Here is a 20,319-nt window from a genome sequence, read left to right as displayed (position 1 = left end):
GTACTCGGCGTTGTCGCTCCGGGCCGTTTCTATACTCTTTTCCATTGACCAGCATTTCCTCACGTTCACCATCGGTGTCGACCTGATATCGAGCGAATGAACAGCGTCGATCGAATTGCTCCATAAATAAGACTACAAGTCTCCTTAAATAAGACTCCAAGTTCTCCTAAATTCTTTTATTTCTTATGCAAAATTTGAAATCATTCGCGACGTCTCTTATCTTCTTCTAGACAGTGGTGTGAATGAAAAGAAATCATGATCGCGATTCATTAATTTTGACTACTTCCTTGAAGAGAGACTAACATTTTGGAATGTCTCATGAGTCAGAGTCATAAATTATAATATATATTTTTTCAAGAAGAAATTATTTAACTAATTGTAAATTGAAAAAAACGAAGAGATTAAAAAAATATAAGTTGCAAGTTTTATTTTTCGGGTACGAAGTTTTATTTGATTTGAAATTAAATGGTGAGATATTTTATGATGACTTGATTGCGATCCTAATTTCTTGTTTAGAAAAATTTATAATTTGCACTGTGATTACTCGCTGTGCGATTTATTTCCGGGATATATTTGTCACATCAACACATTATGTCTCCGAGGTATCGTTTAAACTGAACGATATTCCCGCTGACGACTTTCGCTTCCCAACTTTTCCTCGATTCACGTATCATTTTATATTTTATGTAACGTTGGCACATTATAATTTAATAAGAGTATCCTTTATCTTATTTATTTTTAAGTATTTATTTTTAAGTATTTTTAAGTATTTCTCTCTTATATAAAAAATTCTTTTAATATAAACTTCCAGAGTGGAGAATTTTATAAGAGATTTTTATAAGAGATATTTCTAAAATAACAAAGTTATACAGAAATATGTATAGAGTCTTGTTATGAAATTAAATATATATTAATATATAAATATATATATTAATGAGTTAATTCTGAAATTTTAATAAGGGATTGGGAACATATAAAATAAAATATAAGTGTAACATCATTTATAAATATGCAATATTTTTAATTATTGATTATACATTTTTTAAACAGAATTTTTATCGTTTCTAATTTTTATAAGTGTTTAATCGATATACCTAATATTTTATTTTTAACATATTCTTTTCTTTTTTAATATTTATAAAACGAAGAGAATGAAACATAAAATGTTAACCTTGCGTCGATAATATAGCGGATTGTGATAAAAATTATTTTATCAGCTGTGAATTGTAACGACTTAAAATTTCATGTAATATATAATGCTGTTATGAAAATTAATTATTGAATTTCAATTATAATGTTATTGTACAAACGACATTGTTTACAAAAATAAAAAATGTGATATTAATTTATGATATTAATTAATTTAACATAGTTGTGTTCTTTATTATATAATTATTTAAATTAATATATTATTATATAGTTAAATATAATTAATCAATTATCTATAAATTTTTTAAATTAATTATCTGTTAATTTTTGAAAAACTACAAATTAATAAAAATAGGCGAGATGCGAAATCATGTGTTTCGAAAATTCAAGTAATTAATACTTTCGAAAAACAGATTAAAGAGATTTTTAAGTAAACAGAACGTTGCTCCAATCTGCATAATTATCTTTGTGATGTAACAATAAATATACAGTAGTCAATTTGTCATTGTTGCGTCATTTCAGTTTTTCGCAACTCATAGAAAGAATATTTTACTTCCTCGGCCAAACGTAAGAACCTTCGATCTCTTTAGAGGAATTTAAAAAAACCGGTCAAAAGAGACCTGTTTCTTTTCTTTTTAAATCACACGTAGTTCGTGATTAAAGCTTTCGCGTTCGTTCTTGAATGGCGAAAGCCGAAAGTAAAGACTCGGCTCCATTTAAATGGAAGCGCGAGAGCAAAATTGGCGCGTGCCGGCCACGAGTCGAGGCACGCGATTATACAGTGACGTAACGATCGATCGCGCACCCAATTTCGAATTCATTTCTAATAGCCGTTCCGAGTTGCGCATCGCAACTAGAAAATAGAACGATTGATTAATAGAACCTCTAAGACGATGTACACGAGCAGTCATTATAATGACGTTACCTTGTGCGATTAGACGGAGACTTCTCGTGAATCCTCCATTTAAGTGTCTGTTACAGTTATTACATAATTTGATTACCGCTTTAATTTATCCTACAATTCTATTTTGTGCGTAGGAGTTAGATGTCTATCCGTGACTTGCTGAAAGAGAAGCTCGCTAAAGGTTTATCCTGACAAACTTGCGTAAACGCATGCATGAAAAGAAAATCATACAATCATTTCTATTATAAAGACACACGTGAAATGCAATTGTACAATTTTCTTTATGCTATTATACAAATTTGTCTGGGTAGATGGCATATTATGCGCATAGTACGTGAATATATTAATTAAGTTTAATAAATCGGGGTGTTTATCAATTAGCGATTAAAATGCTTGACTTCATGAAAAATTAATAGAATGACCTGCGATCCGCCGCAATTCATTCGATTCACAGCACGGAGCAGTTAAAGAGCGTATTATAACGGCCGATTCTTTTAACAATAAATTAGCTGGTGCAGAAAAATAATAAACTTATAAAAAGTTCATGATAAAACATTTTTGATATAAAAAGAAGAGGAAAAAAATAAATAGACATTTTCGTTTAATGTTTCTTAAAAAGTTAGGATCAGAATATCGCTTATTTTGCTATAAATAATGACTAAAGAAAAATGTTATTTTTTTTATTTGCTTACAGAAAAAAACATAAAAAAAAAAAGAAAATATTTTTTATTTATAATTATTGATTATTCTAGAATCAATTATTACACCAAAATTAATATTACAAAAGTTCAATAATTCAAAATATTGATATATTGACTAGAAAACTTTGTTTCTCAAAAACAAAAAAAAAATAAAAACTCACACTTTCAATATTTGTCATATTGATCCATTAAAGCCTGATGCACAATTGAAAAGAGCAAGTAACAAAAACAGGGAATAACAGATTTCAATCTATTGCCTACGTTTATCAATTGTATCTCCGATTTAAGTAAGAATACTTTATCGGAACGCGTAACACACTTTATATTATTATAATAATTAAAGTTCAAATAAATATCGTGTACTTATGATATTAAACTATTAAGACTGCAGCTGCTCGAGTTGATAAGAGCAGAAAAAACGAACGAAGCAATGAATTTGAAACGACACTGTTCTTTGGGACTGAATGCCGTTCGTTGGCGTCCACAGTGCGACGCGGCGCGGCGCGACGCGGCGCCTTGGCACGTCGCGGCGCCTCGACACATCGCCGCGCTCGGAAGTCGAAGCGAAACGCGCAGACGACGCGGCTTGATTGCCTGGCCTCAGTTCGCGCACAGCCGCTACGGTGTGAGGACGTGCTTGACATTTCTCGGCACATATATTTACCGAAGACAGAAAGAGAGGGATACGCGAGTCCGTGTCGCCTGTTCATGCTCCTCGTCACACCACGGTCTGTTCACGCGAATGCCGAACAACTGCCAGTCATGATCTCCGCTAAGACGCGATCTTTCTTATTGAGCACACTTTGTCTGCTATGCAACCTCGTGGTCACAACGTACGCCCGATCCTGGGGTAAGTTTATGAAAGAGACATTAACGGACGTGCGACAGGTAACGTGGGGACGATCAGTCACGATCATCCCTGATGACATAGACCGGTAACAGCCGATCAAATACCGAGGGGTTCAACAAAATCACAAGAATCGGGTATCGGTGAGCACCGCATACCAGTGGCCGGCCCATGTCCGTGCATCCGTACGTGTGTACGCGCGCGCTCGTATTGGTGCACGAGCGCCGACTCCATTCACTCGCAGCAGCCCGTCACGTACGCCACTTTTGTACTCGGCAATGCTCTTTACGCGCGAAAGCGACGAACGCGCAAAAGTTGAATGAAACGCGATAGTGATCAGCGATATGAGTTCACGTTGACCTGTCGCCTATCACCAGGTGCCACGCGATCGGCCGCCCACGCTCGTCCTTACATCTGTTTTACGTAACGAATGTCAGCGCGCTACCGGAATGACGACCGCGCACCCATACACGCGAACGTCAATGGAAAATGAGAGATGGGGTCGTAGGGGTCAATAGGAATACCTAGTGGAATTTTAGGCATCGAGGCAGTTACTCCTTTTCCTTTTAGATTTGGTTTTCTTTACACGGGAAGAATGGTTTTGCTGAAGTATTGAAAAGTTCAGTTTGATACAGATTTAAAAATTATTTTGTTGCATCATTAAATATCGCGTAAAAATGTCAGGCATAATGAGTATTAATGCAAAAAGTTTTAACATTTTTTTTCTGGCGATCATCTTATTTTTCTTCTTAGATTAATGTTTGTATATGGAATGAACGATTTCGCTGAAGTATTATTTAAAGGTCCAGCTTGATTCAGAGATCTCTGAAAATAATTTTGTTGGATTATTAAACAGTTACGTAAAAATATCAAGTACGACATTTCTATACCAATTATCCTCTTTTCGTCTTAGATATTCTTTTTATGGAAAAAAAAAAAAGATTTTGTTCAAGCGTTTAAAAGTTTAAATTCAGCTTACAGATCTGAAAATAATTTTGTTAGACTATAAAATTACGTAAAAATTTCAAGCACGATAAATACTAATGCATAACGTTCTGACATTTATAACGATCAATTTGAGCGTCTTATATAATTATTTTGATGATCCAACAAAATTATTATTAGATTTGTATCTAGCAAAATTTTTAGATACGTCAGTGAAATCGTTCTTCAATTTTACTACACTGAACTAGAATTTTCTGTCTCGCTTCTGTCAAATATTAAAAAGATATTTATTTCCCTTTAAAATGAAAAGTGTATATTGGTTTAATCACAAAAAAAAAACGGAACTCTTATTATTCAGGCTCGGGCGTGTTTCCACGGATCATGTTATTTAGCGGACAAGACCTTGTGCAACCTTATTTTGTTCACGGTGTAACAGGAAATAAAAAGCCCCAGTTGCAGTATCTTGATCTGATTCCTGGTTCCTAACACTAGAGAGAAACAGAAAGAGGAAAGAAAGAGAGCGTGTACAATAGAAACCAATCAAGATCGCTAAAAATTCGAGTTCAAGAGTTCATTCTCATCTCGGTGTTGTTAATACGCGTCGGATAATCGGGAACATAATCGATACGCAATATTTGCCTGAGCGATGACGTTACACTCTTTGGGAAAGTCAATAGTCAAAGATCAAAGTGTGGAGCACGATAATATAAATAATAATATTATATAATCAAGGAATATTCGTTTCTATCAAGAAACGCAATTATTTATATACTATTAGAAATTTTTCTTTGACTAGTCTCTCTCTCTCTCTCTCTCTCTCTCTTATCTGTCAAGTGATTATTAATATATATTTTTTACATCAAGTACGATAGAGAACGCCAACACGGTCATAGTTAGATGTTTTGAATAATACAATATATATTCTTTATTAAATAAATTTATTTCAGATTGATTTAATGAAGAATATATATTATATTATTCGAAACATCTAATTTTGACCGTGTTAGCGTTTTCTGCTGCATTTGATGTATTCATATATATCGTTTTTTAAGTCTTAAGAATATATATATATTTTAACTTACTGAGCGGAAAGTTATAAATAAAATCCAGTACGCATCTTACAGTCTCGAAGATGATCAATTTTAATCTTGAAAAAAATCGATTGTTTGCATAGTTGATATGCACCTTTTGAATTGCTTTGAGTAATTGATGTAATATTATATCTCGGCAAATACTTTTTTTTTCATTGAACAAAAAATATGCAAATAAAAACCATCTTGCCGCCGAATAAAACGAAATCTTTTTGCATTACTCGACGATCGAGATTTTAATGCATGTGTTAAATTACACATATGCTTTATCATATGAAAAAATTGCGCGTATGCGCAAAGTCTGGTAACAAAACGAACTTACGATGTGTAAATGAAACGTTGCAAAGCGCGAAACTAATTTGCATAAATTTGTTTTTTCATTCAGAGGTGTGATTCGTTAACGTAACGCGCGTGTTTCTTAACGGTTCGCGAATTGCGAGAAACGGATTTTCGTTTTTCGTGAAATCTTTCAAAAACCATCAACAAAAATCATCGATAATTCGAAAAATATTCACAATATCGTTATTCCGTTATACAGCGGAATTTCAATTCCTTGCCTGTCGATATTATTTAGAACAGCAGATTTTCTTAATTTTTGTTCTAAATATACAACTCTTAGCATCAACTTTCACTTTATTAAACAAATAATTTGGATAATGGAATAATATTTTTATGCCAAATACAATCAATGAACGTTACATTGTATCTGACGACAAATAATGTATAACATTGTCGAAATAAAACTAAACGATAAAGATCGAGCATAATATTTACAGTATTTCGTGATGCATAATGCATAATGAATTGACGCAAAAGAGAAAAAAACAGATATGTAGCTCGCAGTTAGCTTTTAATCGGATCATATTTGCATATGTAAACGATAATGAATACGTTATAGGAAATCCCAAGAGATTAAGAAATCAGAAACAGGAATAGTAATAAGAAAAATAAAATTTTTTTGTTGTTATATACTCTTTTATTGTTGTTATGCTTTTCACATTGCTCTTATTTCTCTCTTCGAAATATTCTCTTTATTTTAATTATAACAAGCATCGAAGAGAATACGGTACATTTAATGAATTGCATTGTTTGCAATGTTAAACATATCATTTCATTGAATATTCAAATGATTATATTACGATAAATTTTCGTTTACTAAAACTTTATCTATTTATTTTAAGTATTTTTATGCTCATTTTTATGAATGTAGATTAACTTTAATCTTACATGATTTAATTTACTCTTCATCTTTCTTTAATGTTTAAAACTAGAAAAGGATAAAGTGAACTAAGATTAAAATTAAACTATATATTAATAGAAACGGACATAAGACTTCTATACTGTAATTCGAGTATTGGTTATTAACAACATTGTTATTAAGAGTTATGGAATATGGGAGCCTAAATTCAATACTACACTGAAAGAAAAGATTGATTGCTGCAATTATTTAGATAGTAAAATATGGCATAGCATTTTTATATAATTGCAACAACTAATCTTTTTTCAGTGTAGATTAGAGAGATCGCTAGCTATCGCTGGAACAGCTATCGCTAGAACGTTCGTTCTTTCATGATAACGACTATAGCGATCATATTACTTTCTGTCCGATTTGCCGTCGAGGAAAATGATAATTTATCTAAAACTCGGATGAACCTAAGTCACTCGGTCGTATTTATATTCGTATTTATATCGGACGCGCGATAATTCTTGTGCAAGTTGACCAATTAGAAATCCCATCGAAATTTTCATGTGATTGTCGATACGGGCGTCTATTGTAATCTCGAAGTATTTTTCCTATGGTAGCTTACATATTAACAAACAATGTAGTAACTTTGTAACGCGATAAATACTTTCAAGCAAAAAGAAGCAACAGCTACGATATCTTATCGAATTGCATGCTTACGTATATGAAGTAAATAATGCAGTACTTAAGAAGTCGTTAATCACTTCTCTTTTTGTCACTTTACTTCCGTCATTTTGACATTCTTAGCATTTTTTGTCGTTTACTTACTGAATAATTCCATCGTATCCAGCGGTTGTAATTGTGCATACTATACGCGTAGCGTATCAAACCTTTTACTTTGTAAATATTTTATTTTATTATCAAATTTGAAATGCATATTAAACATACAAACCAAAGTAGTTCTGTATATAATGCAACAAAAATGAAATTTATTTTAAAAAGAAAAGAAGATTTTTGTTATAAATAACCGCATCATAAATGTTTCTCAAGGAAAAAGCAACAGATTCTCAAGTGACGCGCGACGTGCGATCGTAGTTTCTCGCACATTGACGCGAAAATACCATCGTTGAAATTAGAGACGTTTTTTCTCGATATGATTTTATCGTTGATAAATCTCGAGTGCTCCACAAAATTCATCTGACGTAGTGATTACGCAATCGTAATGACGAATAATGATCATATCAATTACTTTCTGATTAATCGATGATAAATTCAATAGCGATTACTTGTAGATTAAATTGCGATGACATTTTTTTCTGCGTTTTACTTGCACTATAAAAGCATGAAAATAATTTTCTTCTGTTATTTCTTTTTAATGTATGGATACTATCTGATTAATAGAGAATTATTTAAAGTTAAAATTTTATTTTGCACTATAAAACTTATTCTCGAAAGCCTTACTGGTTTTATTCGGTTAGTTCATCTTACTTGAGATCATATTCTAATGGGTTCTTCTTCCTGCAGACTTGGCCGTGGTGATCGGTAACGAAATCGACTTTTACGCGCGTAATAGTACTCGTATGGGCCATGCTAGCATCAAAGAAGCCATTGCCCTGACTGGAGTAACATACGATGATACCACTCGAACGATGTATTTGTCTGACGTAAAGAACAATGTGTCTATATTCAGCAACGACCTCACGGAGAGGAATTTCACGTCAACGCCCCTGTTGAAGAGTAAGTACAGAGCGCTAATTAACTCCTTCATTTACCATAACGAGGTAAAATTCGATAATAATGGATATTTTAAAAATATCAAAAAGATTCAGAATTTTTATTTTTAGCTCACTCTTTGAGATGAAATAAAACTAGATGAAATAAAATGAAATAGAACTAGATTGAAATAAAAAATATATGTCATTAAATAGTTTTCTTAATCTGTTATTTATATAAGATTGATTCTAATATTTGTGAAATATTCTATATTTGAGAAATTTTCTTGTTTATTGATTAACTTAAATTTTATTTTTACTGATAAGTTCATTATGATACGAAAATGAGAAGGTATCAAAATTCACACACGAACGCAATTTTTATGATCTACGTTCACACAAATGCTAATGAAATCGCTTTCGCTTAATAAGGCGAATTTTTAAGATTAATGCATAAAAAATTTCGCGGAATTTGCCACGTGCTTTTTATACATTTGCATAATTCAACTAAACCGATTTTATTAATGAAAAGTCATTTATTCGAACATAATAATAAATCAAAAAGATTTTTTGCACGGATTTTTTGCGACCAGTGTCATAATGATGAACATCTTTTATTTTCTATTTTTTTTACATAGAAACATCTCCTTTTAAATATTATAACGAAGATATCACACAAATTAACATTTTGAAAAATACTTGTGCGTATCTTCCTCTTTGAAAATCTCTGACGCAAAAAGAATTCAAAACAAATGCGTGTTGAAATGTAAATATGATCTGTGAGATGTCTCTTTACATCGTTGTTTACATCATTTAATTGCGTGTGCGTAGAAGAGAACGGAATGCACGTCGTCGACATCGTCTTCGACACGCCGTCGCGCACTCTGTTTTGGGTTGACGCCTTAAAGGAAATTATTGCGAAGATGCACGTATCGGAGAACGGTGAGCCGGGCGTTCCTGTCGTTTTGCACAATCTCACCGGGAGCAGTCCACGTGGCATCGCCCTCGACGTGTGTAACAGGTGCGCCATTTACAATGTCCTCCGTCACAAGGACCAGTCCTCTTATTTCCTGACCCGTTTGTAGAATCAAGAAATGGCAAACAGTCATCAATGGAAGTCGTAAATCACAATAGCAGTATATAAAAATCCTGAAAATACATTAAAGAATCATTAAAGCTATATCAATTTTTAATAAAGTTTACTAAGAAATTAAATTTAATAAAGAAAATTTTATTAATTTTATTATATCTGAAATATTATATATAATTTGGGAATTATTTTAGTAATATTGATCAGACAATCTTCTAATTAGATTCACGAAATAAGATTAAGGTTGGTATTTAGGTTAAGTGCCGTTTTTCAGTAAAAATGTATGGTAGTGTGTATTATCTATTAATTGAAAAATGACCGCATTAAATTGGAGACGCTATTCTGATTAGAGAGTCTCTAATATTGATGATTGAACATAAATAAAATAATATAGCATAAAATAGATATTAATAATTATGCATAATATTAAAACAATATAAAAAAAGTAAAGTGCGAGACGGAATCTCATATGGATAGCTATCGCAGCACTTCCTAATATTAGGTGTTGGAATTAATTCGTAGCGTTTTACAAGTGATGGGAAGTACTTTCATTAATGTATTTTTTAATGCTCATGTGAAATAAATAACATTCTTTCATTAAAAACGCTACGAATTAATTCCAACACCTAATACATTCATCGATCTTGCATTGTCAGCGAATGCTTTATAATAAAAAAATAAAAGCGCAGCTGAAAATGATTCTAGAAAAGGTGTTGTTTTCGTTGGAACTTTCCGATTGTCTGTTCATTTTGTTTTGTCAAAGTTTTGTCGAAGAAGAAAATTTTTTATGTAATAAAATATTTTATTATATTCTACCATCACACATAAAAAGATTACAAGAGATGTCATTTTAACTTATTCTATTTTCGTTTAGACATCATAAAAACTTTATTTTATATCTTTAAGAATTTAGGTTGAAAGATAAATTTATTTATAAATATAGTTATATGTGAAATTTTACACCTTCCGTCAGCAACCTGAGTCTTTGAGCTTCAATGCAGATTTGTTATTTGAGATATAAAAATCTGAAAAAATTCTTGCATATTTGTAGAAGTTTTAACAACTAATTTTTACTATCATAGAAATCAAATTTTGCTTTACTTATATTTTTTAAATTTATCTATCAAAATTCATATCTAATCAAAATATCGATTGTGCTTTCAAAGTATAAATTTCTAATTTACCTGGCAAAGAATTAAGGTTCCTTAGAACTCATTCCAACCATATTGAATCGTGACGTCGTAAGCGAGAAATGTGTCATAAGCGACATTTTTTTTGCATGCTATTTGTAAATAAAAAGAATTTGGATGAAATGAAATGATGAGATCCCTTTAAAATACTTGTAAAAATGGACGAAAATTATCCTTATCTTCCTTGATAGTCAGTAAATAGTCATAAAAGATACGTAAAGTGCATTTACTAGTTTTTACAATGCGCATGCTTAGACTTTTCATTTCATGAGTCTTTTTTGATTCTTTACTGACTGTCAAGAAAGATAAGGGAGAGTCTTCGTCTATTTTTACAAATGTAAATGTAATGTTTTAAAGCGATTTCGTTTTATCCAAATTCTTTTTATCTACAAATAGTATATAAGAAAAATTAACGTGTCATTTCTCGCTTATGACGTGACGATTCAATATGACTAAAGCGACTACTAAGGAGTCTTAATATGAAATAAATTTGTTAAATGATTTACTTCCAATATCGAATCAAAGAAGAAAAATGATAGAACATTGAAAATAATGGTAAATTTTTTCTGCAGCCGTATATACTGGCCGAACAGTAACTCCTCAAATCCCAGTATCGAGTGTTCTAATCTTGACGGGAGCAATCGGATGATTGTTATCAAAGAGAATCTGTATGAGCCCTTGGCGGTGGCGATTGACCACGCAGAACAGAAGCTGTACTGGATCGATGATGTCGAGGGGATCCACTTCAAGATCGAGCGCAGCAACTTGGACGGCAGCCAGCGAGAATTGTTGGTCCATAAACAGAATCAGCAGCCGGTTTATCTGGCTGTGGATAACGAATTAATATACTGGTCCGATTGGGTATACAGAGCGATCTGGACCATACCGAAAAACACCAAGGCTGGAGATTCCCCGTCCAAGTTCAAATCGTACTTCTCCAAAAGAGACGCTGATCCGGCCGGAATAGTGACGCGCGACAATATCGGTCAGATCGATTGCGTAAAGATCCTATCGAAAGAGAAGAAACCGAATCTGTTAGTGCCCGCTTCACGACCGGCGTCCGAGACGTTCAATAATTTAACTACCAGCACGGAGGAATCGGACTTGACCACCGAGAGCTCCAAATACTGCCTAAATGGTCATCTGAACAAAACTACTAATATATGTCGATGCAAAGAAGGGTGAGTACAGGCGTATAAGCAGATAGTTAAATAGATGTTATTGATATATTAAATTAATATATTTATGATAGAAATAAAGACTATAAAATTTTGAATAAAATCGAGCCTGATTATAACTATTTGTCACAATTTAAATGAACTTTATACAAAATGATGAAATTTTAATTTTTCACAAGTGATACACAATATATATTACATTTTAATTTAATTTTTAAATATTACATACAAATAATACAAATTTTTAACATAAATTTATATATGTAGTTGGATAACAAAATTTTACAAATAAGATCCATTAAATTATATATACACATATATTTCCACGTTTGATAAGCAATTTAAAATTCGCCTAATCTCTTTTCTCACAGATTTACTGGATCCTTTTGCGAAAAATCTCTCTGTCACAATTACTGCCTCCATGGTAAATGTACTATAAACCATCGCGGACTTCCTGAATGCATATGCACGGACACGTTTAGCGGTGACCGCTGCGAGATAAATGTTTGCAATGGCTACTGCCTTTACGACGGCGAGTGTTCCGTCCAAGATGGAAAACCATTTTGTAGCTGTAAATATTCTAAAGGGACCCGGTGCGAAGAATCGAACGACATTGAGAAGATCTGCGCGATTTATTGCGCGAGCGATCACGTCGGATTACCCAACATCAGCGTTACATCGTGCAGGTATATGCTTCTTAAAAATGGATGTCTCATTTTATATCTTATAATTTTGTTTCTAATATTATTTAATAACATAGAAAAATAATTGAAAGCTTACAATCACGCTAAAAAATATTAATATTTTTAATAAGACCGCTGTATTCGTAATAAGATCATTTAACAAGATTCAGAAAAATACATGATTTTTATAGTAATTGGTATGTACATATAAATGCAGTATATCAATATCTCATTATATGTCAACAGGTGTACAAATTTCAATCAAACGGCCGAAAGAATTACACTTACCAAAAGTTTCCAGAACGGCATTCTGTTACCAATATTCATAGCCTTCACCATTCTATTTCTTCTAATGATCGCCGTACTTAGTTATTATATAAATAAATTACGAAGGCGACCACGAATCAAGAGGCACTATGTGGTCAGTAAAGGCGTTACGCCGCTCACATCCCGACCTCAGATACCGGACAATCAGTGCGAAATTACCATAGAGAATTGCTGCAACATGAATATCTGCGAGACTGTGAGTGATATGTCTTCTAAATAACGCCCCATGTAATTGATAATGCTGATGATATGCGTCGTGTCAGCATTGCTGATACTAAAGAAACTTAAGAATTTCGTCCATCCTCCTCGCGTTTCGCACTTTGCTACGAATGCAAAATCGTGACTCCTTGCAATTGCGGTTATCAACACTTTTGTAATTACGATAAGTCATTAGAGAAGATACTATATTTGGTTCGATTGACAAGGCACGCGATTATACGATTCAAATTCTACGATGTTTTAACTTCGAATCTGATTAAGAGTTACTACTTCTATTTTTAGCTTTTTGTACTGTTAGTTCTTGAGGAAAGTATCAAATTAGTTTATATTATGAGTTATGAGCATGAATTTTTGAGTTAATTCTGTCAAAAAATACGTACTTATTTTTACATACTTTGCGTATCTCTGCTTTAAAAAAAAATTTGAAATTGTCGTTATATGCTATTTAATAACTTTCTTACTGGCAACATTTAAAAATAACGGCTTTCAGAACAGTATTGCGCTAGTATTATATCATGACTAATTTTTTTAATTATTTATTATTTAAATAATTTTATTTAACTTTTTATATAAATATATATGGTTATGCAATGCAAGAGATTGAGATCTTGTCGATTAATTTGTATGACATACACTAGACATTCTAATTATTATTTATTTGTAATTTTCTTGGCTTTGTAAGCAATTTTTTATGGCCATTTTTTATCAACAGATTTTTACTTTATCGCTTTTATGTTTCTTTTCCGCTCTAGTTAAAAATTCATATTAAGAGAATAGGAATAAATATATCATTGCTAATATTCTATACATAACTAAAAAATCATTAAAATATTTTTATAATCTTATTATTATTTTATTTAATTTTGTAACAATAATTAACTTTAACGATGAAAAAATGTCGGCATTAATTAATTTATTATCTTATAACATATTTAAGAGAAGACGAAGTCAAATTATGCTATCTTCTTTACGAATACGACTGTGTCGCTAGATTTCAATTGCGTGCGCAATGTCAAAGATCGAATTATATTAAGACTGAACTCTGTTTGTCGTTAAATTCCGATTAAGCAATCGACTAAATTGGAATTATAATTCTCCGTATGGTGTTAATTATACGATAATATTAACGGTTATAGTTTTGTTTTTTCGCAGCTCTAAAAATACGATGTACATTTGTTACTTGAAATAAACGACGGTTATATTAAGAATAAGACTTTCTACAAAGACATTTTTAAAAACCATTTTATAATTATTTGCAAATATATGATTTGATGCATTTGAGAAATAAATCTTCCGTGCTAAGCTATTTCTAAATTTATATAAATTTAATTAAATTCGTCAACAGGATAATTTCGTTTCTTTTTACAGCCGTGTTTCGAACCGAAATTACGAAATGGTGTGTCAAAGAGCAATAATGTGAAAAAGGAAGAGAAGAACTTCTTGTTGGATGATATGGAAGGTAATTCGTGCTAGCACATGCTGTTCTTGTCTCGTCGCATGAAATGACGAAAACTCTGCACGAGCTCTGCACCGCGTCGGAAATCGCATTCGCGGGACTGTTCCGCGTTTATATATAAGACGGTGGCGAACTTTAGTATTGTTGTTAAGTTTGAAAATCTGTGTTGATGGAATGCGCACGAGCGCGCTATATCGACGATGATTTCACTCCAACTTGGGAAAGAAAGCCAAAGGTCTTTTTAGAAAGTCCTATTTTTTAGTATGTCATACATCTTAGAGCTGTGTTTTACCATTTTTCACTTTAGTAGTCATTAAATTTATCATTTGACTATTTATCATTAGATATTTGTTTTAGCAATTATAATGCTGGACTTTACATTTTTCTAAACCTGCCGATCGCAATCCCTCGTGCACAAGTAATATTAAAGTTTTAAATAAAGACACGAGATGTTATAAAATTTGAAGATATAAACAATTTTTTTTATTATATCGTTGAATTATTAATTTTATTATATTATTTTTTTATTATATTTTATTATATTTCTCTCAAACATTATATAATATCTGAATTTGTTTCTGAAACAATATAAGAGAGTGAAAGAGAGAGAGAGAGAGAGAGAGAGAGAGAGAGAGAGAGAGAGAGAGAGAGAGAGAGAGAGAGAGAGAGAGAGACAGAGAATTTTAAATTTAAATATAAAAATATAAAAATTCATATTTAAAGTATAGAAATATAATAATTTTTAATTTAATAAAATATACAATTTTTGACAGAAATATACAGAATTTCGAATTCGAGATTGTATTATCAAACAAAAAAAAAGATGAGAGGATATGATATCGATATTTAAAACAAGCGAAGAGATATACAGTTTAGAAAAAATTGTTCTTATTCCATCTAATAGATTTACTTGTTGAGCAACATAATTCTGATATAAAAAATTTTGTAATACTTCTTTATAGTTTCGTATTGTATTTCTGTTCGTTTCTCTTACATCATTTAGAAGAGAACTCAAATGCAAAAAGTAGCTATCGCAGTCACAAGGGGTGCGCAAAAGTTGCCTTAAGCGATAATTCTAATCATTGCTCAAAGTACCGCTGAGTACATTCCTGAATGAAATTAGATCGTGATATGGCGTCGCAAGAGATAAGTGATTCTCTTATAACATTTTTTGACTGAGTCATCTGTCAATGGCTTTACGGTACATAATTATATTAGTAATTTTATTGCGTCAGATCATTATTCAACAATTAATTACATTTGTCATTCTTTGATACTTATCGCGTTGCCGGGAATATTATCGCGTAAAAGCTTCATATCTCCATTCGAAGCGATTCTCTCTAACTTCATTCTCAGTTAATCTATTCACTTCGTTTATATACATTTCCGTAATCATATTCAACCGCTAACCATTTTTTATTATACTGTGAGTACAACATACATGTATATATATATATGTATACATCTAATATTTATACGTGTACATATATGTATACATCTAACATTTACGAATATACGAATAATGAACTCGAGTTGGATCGTGTTTTACGCATCTATGATCCTTTAATGTGAATTTCTACCGCTGTTGGACATTAATTCGAGAAACGTTATCATTGACGTAAATAGTAGTCACATGAAAATTCATGTGGCATTGTCTGGCAACTAAATGCATATAATATATACGTATACATATTATACGAAATGTATATTAGATGAAACTAGCATATTCAAAGAATCACAATGTATAAAAACGATTCTCATCCTCATTCGAACATCGGATGTTTCCAATGATAAAAAAATACACTGCAAATGTATAAAACTTTGCCAGAAGTTTCTAATATTTATACAATGATATCCGTGATTTTTAATTCATCTAATTTGAGGATTATCAGAATCTTTTTTTTATAATATTGTTTGAAGATACTTGTAGCGTTTACTTTATTGCAGAACAATACTCCGTTTATTTAACTGCGAAAACTTTTTGTTCTGTATTGATATATGCAACGCTGAGCCAACTTTTAAATCTTTCTTCCAATTTTATTCCGTCACGAGAATGAAAAATATTTGTCTACCATTTTTATGTTATATCGCGTGTAATTATGATGGTTACAGCGCACATATAAAGGTGAATGTACAAATGCACCGCACTTGTACGGTAAAATGATTTTATTTTGGTTATTCTATTCTTATACGGAGAGAGGATGATCGCAAATTTTTATTTTTGTTTTCAGCCCACATTTTTGCGCAAATCAGTCATAATATATAGTAGTTACTTAAAGCGTACAATCTATTACGTACACCAAAGTTACTTTTGTTAGTAATAACATGAAACAGAGTACAATGTTATTGGTTTGCAGAAATTATATCGCATATTAACTTAAGATATAATTAGACTTTTTACTATGCCTATGTTATATGGAAGCATATGTATGGAAATGTTGTTCAATTTTAATTTCGTTGTAAAGTGGCAAACCAATGATTATTATGTTGTTCATTTAATTGTTTATTTATAGGATTTATATTATTCTTTATGATACGGAATAATGTTCCTGTCGTTATGACAACAGATTATTCACAGTACATGACGCTTTCTGTTCCTGTATACGGTAGATGTTACTTAAAAAAAAATTGATTTATTTGCTTTTTAAATCTACTATATAATTTTGTACTAAAGATTTGCGACATTTGCTGACTATATATATGTGTATATACACATAAAACACACACACACACACACACAAATATATATATATATATATATATATAATTTAAATATGGAAAAATATATATGTATGAAAGTTGCGCGATCTATCTATATTGTATTGGAAGATAGCCCTCTCCCACACACTCATCCCCAGAGATGGGATAGTGGATTTATGGTGAAAGGGTTATATTCCTGAAAAATATAAATGCCATAAAAAATGATGTATAATATACAATATGTTTCTATACAATTTTGTATTATGTATTCGAAATGATGAAATTTGTTATATGCAACATCTCAAATTCATTAGCTTAATTATTTTATGCAGAAATATTAATCTATCCTCAATATTTAATATTTGATCTCTATTCTTTTGAATGTTACATATTTTCTGCATAGAAATTCGAGAATTTATTGCGTTTATTTTAAATTGCGTACTTAACTTGATGTTTTACATTGTACTTAAATCATAACTAAATTATTAGATTCTTTAAATTATTAAATGTAATAAAATTTAAAAAGCAACATATTGCATATTTTGCATCTCCGTTTACAATGGTTATAATGCTGGTTGCTATTGTATACAGATTAAAATGAAATAAAATGGATTATCTCTTATTATTGCAGGTGTGTTATTATTATGTATAACCTTATTTTATCGGAAAAACTATGATAAAGAGATTTGAATTATAATTTAAATATAACGTCTTCGTGTAAAAATTATATTAGATACAAAAACATATAAAACATTAGAAAAAATGAGCAATTAAGAAAAATATTGAAATGCCAGATTAATTGGCATCCTATATTTTTATAGGTTACGTATTATATCTTCAGATTGACTATATATGTCATGAATTTTATCCGAGCTGATAAGGAATTTTCATTTCGACTATTCTGTATCACGGATAATACTAAATGTATCCCATTTGAAAAGACATTTTACTTTTTCAGGTTGAAGAATTTGATATACATATATCAGGCACTATCATATAGAGTATTGTCTTTTTGAACAAGTTACCGAATAAGAATTCTTTTCTGTCCCGGCGTATCTGTTCATTTTCATCAATAACACATCGATATTTATACTGAGACGAATGTGTGTAAAATTTTTTGGAATTTCAATTGGTGCGAAACACCAAGAATTCGACAAGATTGACAAGAAGCATGATAGATACTAACGAAGGCCAATCTGAATTAGGCTTAATATTAACATAAGGAGAGCGCTCCACCATGAAAGCTCCGAGAGCAAAAGAAACAATCGAACGCTCGTACTCGTGGTAAAATGGCATCCGCATCTCTGAAGGGCACTCGCAAGACATACAGCTTCGAGGAACGGAAAATCTTGATATCGTTGATAAACAAGCACGAGGTCGTTCAAAATAGGAAGTCAGACCCGATCTCCATATGCAAACGAAAGTCGGCGTGGTCGCGAATCACCGAGGAGTACAATTTGATAGTAGGGTCCCGGGGCGCGCGTTCGACCATACAGCTCAGACGTTGCTGGGAGAATATGAAGGCCTGTAAGCGTAATCGCGATGAAAAGAAATTTCGGTAATTCAGCATTATGAAGCAATTGTTCTCGAGATTAATTGAGCTTGGCACAGAACTTAGTAGTTAATGAGATGTAGTTCGATGAAATTCGCATCTCGGCTTTTGCTTCTAAAAATTAGAATAAAGAAGACAGTAAAATTTTAAATTTGAATAAAAGTATTATTTTCAAGATAAATCTATTCAAGGTTCAGAAGTTTGCTAGCAAGTAGTTTGCCTCAGCAGTGTAAAAGAGATTGATATAAAAGAAAAAGGTCGAAGAGAATAAATATTAAAATCTTTTGATTTTTTTAGTGAAAATATGAAAGCAATTTGTCAATCGACGAAAGACAGGGCGAGGAATCAATGTTGGGAAGGCATAACTTGTGGTCAGAATGTCCCAAAAACACCATTGTCTACCGGAACTGTTGGTTTACCACCAAATGTAGTATTCGAGCCGAAGGATTCAGAACCATTCACATTGCAAAGTGTTTGCACTGCTGGACCTCAAAATCCAAAGAAGGATGTAGACAGTTGTGAAAATTCAAATTGTAAATATGCTTTATCTGGCTTCTTCCACATTTAGTATAGTAATCTTTTTAAACGTACAGCTTTTGAGAAAATAATTTTAGCAATTATACAAATAAGGAAAGTTAAAACGATAAACAATAAATTAAACATCAATGAAGGAAAAATGTGATAAATGATATTTTTATGAATAAAGTAGTTTCTTATTTGTATATCGTATTTTTTAAATATTTATTTATTATTTATTTAATTTTTTATAGCTTTATTAGAAAGTAACAAAAATATTTTTATAATATAATAATAATATAATAATTTAATGTTTAATATTATAAACAAAGAGATTATAATACTTTCTATTTTCACACGAAAGTAGTGAAAACTTGAAGTAATCAAAAATAATCAAATTTGACTTTTCGTAGCTGGCGGTACATTCAAGCAAATGATCACCGATAGAGATAATTGCGATACCATTGCATCCCCCAATTCGATGAATGATTATTATGAGAAGTTCGTAGGAAGAAACGCCGATTCTCCTACGATTGATCAGTCAACGGACAATGGTTTTGAAAAAATCGCACAACGAGAAAGTAATCCGGGACCGAGTGCTTTATACAATTTGATCTCACCTCGCGTTGTGCAGGAGCATAATCCTAAGAGGAAATTCGTACAACGGGAAGAAGAGCTGCACATGCTTGCACTTTCGGAAGCGCAGATGAAGGTCGACATCGCCGCCATGTTAAAGGAGGAAGCGAGGCTCAAATTAGAGGAAGCTCATTACCGCAAGGAGGAAGCTAGGCTTAGAATGCTGCTTTTTACTTATAAACTAGACAGGATTAAAGACGAATGAAGGAAGATGGATAATTTTGTTGGATATAGCATGGA

General features: G+C 31.7%; 2 protein-coding genes and 2 long non-coding RNA genes across 5 annotated transcripts in view; 2 read left to right on the top strand and 2 right to left on the bottom strand.

Annotated features, from left to right (window-relative positions):
• The window catches only part of cue (Low-density lipoprotein receptor repeat domain-containing protein cueball), a 70,342-nt gene extending 52,342 nt beyond the window's left edge, over window positions 1-18,000 (top strand). Inside the window, exons 1-7 of one of the 2 annotated variants that reach the window (XM_011063038.2) lie at window positions 3,331-3,604; window positions 8,345-8,557; window positions 9,364-9,553; window positions 11,385-11,993; window positions 12,362-12,676; window positions 12,920-13,196; window positions 14,588-18,000. In XM_011063038.2, the coding sequence (XP_011061340.1) occupies window positions 3,463-3,604; window positions 8,345-8,557; window positions 9,364-9,553; window positions 11,385-11,993; window positions 12,362-12,676; window positions 12,920-13,196; window positions 14,588-14,692 (1,851 nt within the window). In that variant the 5' untranslated portion in view covers window positions 3,331-3,462 and the 3' untranslated portion in view covers window positions 14,693-18,000. Of the gene's footprint in view, window positions 1-3,330; window positions 3,605-8,344; window positions 8,558-9,363; window positions 9,554-11,384; window positions 11,994-12,361; window positions 12,677-12,919; window positions 13,197-14,587 lie in introns of those variants that run through there. The other variant, XM_087408658.1, reaches the window with a different exon arrangement.
• On the bottom strand, window positions 631-2,166 carry LOC147908684 (uncharacterized). Its single transcript, XR_015545923.1, has 2 exons — window positions 2,075-2,166; window positions 631-2,002 (listed from the first exon to the last, which is right to left on the bottom strand). It is a non-coding gene; the product is annotated as an uncharacterized LOC147908684 (long non-coding RNA).
• Window positions 9,846-11,377, bottom strand: LOC147908683 (uncharacterized). Its single transcript, XR_015545925.1, has 2 exons — window positions 10,249-11,377; window positions 9,846-10,114 (listed from the first exon to the last, which is right to left on the bottom strand). It is a non-coding gene; the product is annotated as an uncharacterized LOC147908683 (long non-coding RNA).
• Window positions 18,001-18,099: 99 nt separating the features above from the next.
• On the top strand, window positions 18,100-20,289 carry LOC105150143 (hypothetical protein). The gene is made up of 3 exons (XM_011063029.2): window positions 18,100-18,933; window positions 19,225-19,460; window positions 19,857-20,289. Exons 1-3 carry the CDS (start codon window positions 18,665-18,667, stop codon window positions 20,282-20,284), a joined length of 933 nt encoding a protein of 310 aa, XP_011061331.1. The 5' UTR covers window positions 18,100-18,664; the 3' UTR covers window positions 20,285-20,289.
• The last annotated feature ends 30 nt before the right edge of the window (window positions 20,290-20,319 follow it).

This window comes from Acromyrmex echinatior, chromosome 8 (genome assembly GCF_024713525.1).
Source record: "Acromyrmex echinatior isolate Ae372 chromosome 8, ASM2471352v2, whole genome shotgun sequence".
NCBI lineage: Eukaryota > Metazoa > Arthropoda > Insecta > Hymenoptera > Formicidae > Acromyrmex > Acromyrmex echinatior.
Note: the sequence above shows the minus strand (reverse complement) of the source record. Positions and strands in the feature narration are given on the sequence as shown.

Coding starts and splice junctions, on each gene's coding strand:
- LOC105150143 (XM_011063029.2), top strand. CDS start 18,665: ATGGCATCCGCATCTCTGAAGGGCACTCGCAAGACATACAGCTTCGAG. Junction 18,934..19,224: donor CGCGATGAAAAGAAATTTCG/GTAATTCAGCAT, acceptor TGATTTTTTTAG/TGAAAATATGAAAGCAATTT. Junction 19,461..19,856: donor CAGTTGTGAAAATTCAAATT/GTAAATATGCTT, acceptor GACTTTTCGTAG/CTGGCGGTACATTCAAGCAA.